Source organism: Propithecus coquereli, unplaced genomic scaffold (assembly GCF_000956105.1).
Source record: "Propithecus coquereli isolate 6110/MARCELLA unplaced genomic scaffold, Pcoq_1.0 Scaffold41, whole genome shotgun sequence".
Classification (NCBI taxonomy): Eukaryota; Metazoa; Chordata; class Mammalia; order Primates; family Indriidae; genus Propithecus; species Propithecus coquereli.
In genome coordinates, this window is record NW_012149841.1 from 5,818,249 (window position 1) to 5,819,941 (window position 1,693).

Sequence of the window (1,693 nt, forward strand, 5' to 3'; positions counted from 1 at the left end):
CAATATTTTTGAGGTATGCGTGTATTACCTTGATATGATTCTTTACCACTGGCGTGTTTTATAGTTTACCCAATCTTAGGAGGAGAATAAAAATTATCAAATTTTTTAAATCATTTGTGTCTTTACTCTGGAGAATGTTTTATGATAACAGTCTCTTTTAGACATCCCATAAATAGAAGCAATTGAAGAATACATATAAGTATTGAAAGATAGGAAAGTTAACAGAAAATTCTGACAACCAGCTAGCAGTGGTTGCCGTGGCAGCAAAAGGAATCTCAGGCTGTCAATGTTTTCTAGTATGGGAATGTATGTAGTTTAGGGAGGGAAATAGGAGGAAAAGAGTAAAATCATACTTCCTCCAAAACAAAACTTAGTCTTATTAAGGAGCAAAGATGTTAAGAAAAATAGCCAGTGACTTGCCACCTGGATCTTGTTTTCCCCACATGGAGAAATGACTGATTCTAGAGCTGGACAGGAAAGGTATAGATGAGCTTCTTGCCATGCCAGAAAGAAACGAAGGGCTCAAAAAAAAAAAAAAAAATGTGGAGTCTTGATAAAAAGACATAAGAGCCAGCTTGAAGGGGTGCCCTTTGACATAATCTGGGACAATTTGAGCACAATAAATAAGGACAGTAATGCATAATATAAATAAAATAAAAATGGACCCAATTAATAGAATGTGAATCTCCAACTCCATCATGACAAATACAAAGGTAGATAAGTAAATAAAAAATTGAGGAAGAAGGAAAAATTCTTCCTTAGAGTAGAATGCCATCTAACAAATAGAAAAGGAAAGATGGAGTTCAAGTTGTGCCAAGCAATGTATAAGGCATTTTAGGTGCACGATGATTAAGAGATTGCCCTTAGCTTCTTTGCTGCTATGAAGTTGGGAGGAGACAGGCAAATGAATACACAGTTTACCCATTTATCATATCACCACTAGAGTTTAATTCTCTCAAGGACAGCTGTCTTATCTATTAGGGTAATGCCTTACATTAATTAGTTGAATTATTGATACATTCCTAAGTACTGACTGGTATAATGGGATATATTAAATGTGAGATGACACTTTTATTCATTTTATAGATGTTTATCATGAAAGTAAACAAACTGGTGAAAATATAAGGACACAAACAAATATAAAGACACAGGGGAAAAGTGTCACCTAAAACCCGCCACCATTAAATGGGCACCAATGTCAACATTTTTGCGTATTTCCATCTGGTTTTCTTACATGCTTAGATCCTGTGCAATATATAATTTTTTATCTTTATATGCTTTTTAATGTGCTCAATTTTTTTTATTTTAAGGTGTTTGACTTTACGATGCAAACTGTACTTTGACAACTTACTATCTCAGCGGACCTATTGTGGAAAAATGAATTTTGACCACAAGAATGAAACTCTTACTATATCAGTAAGTATCTCATTTCTTTGCATCTTGAGAATTAGCTCCTTTTCTTTTCTTTTGATTAAACATTGATAAGATTTAACCTGTTGTCTTTGGAAGAAAGAAGAACTTATTTTTAAGTGAAGGATAGTATTTGCCACCATGTTGAAAATTGAATTGATCGTATTGAATAATGCTGCTAGTTTAGATTTTTTCTTTTTAGACAGACACATTATTTTTTTAGGAAAATAATTAGGAATTTTATTTTCAGTGACAGGTGTTGTCTTTCCACTCTACTAGTTCC

The 1,693-nt window shown here is 33.3% G+C and overlaps 1 protein-coding gene across 1 annotated transcript in view; it reads left to right on the forward strand.

Annotated features, from left to right (window-relative positions):
- Positions 1–1,313: 1,313 nt before the first annotated feature.
- The window catches only part of LOC105817417 (structural maintenance of chromosomes protein 6-like), a 19,158-nt gene continuing 18,778 nt past the window's right edge, over positions 1,314–1,693 (forward strand). Inside the window, exon 1 of the mRNA XM_012653103.1 lies at positions 1,314–1,416. Within this exon, the coding sequence (XP_012508557.1) occupies positions 1,378–1,416 (39 nt within the window). The 5' untranslated portion in view covers positions 1,314–1,377. The remainder of the gene's footprint in view (positions 1,417–1,693) is intronic.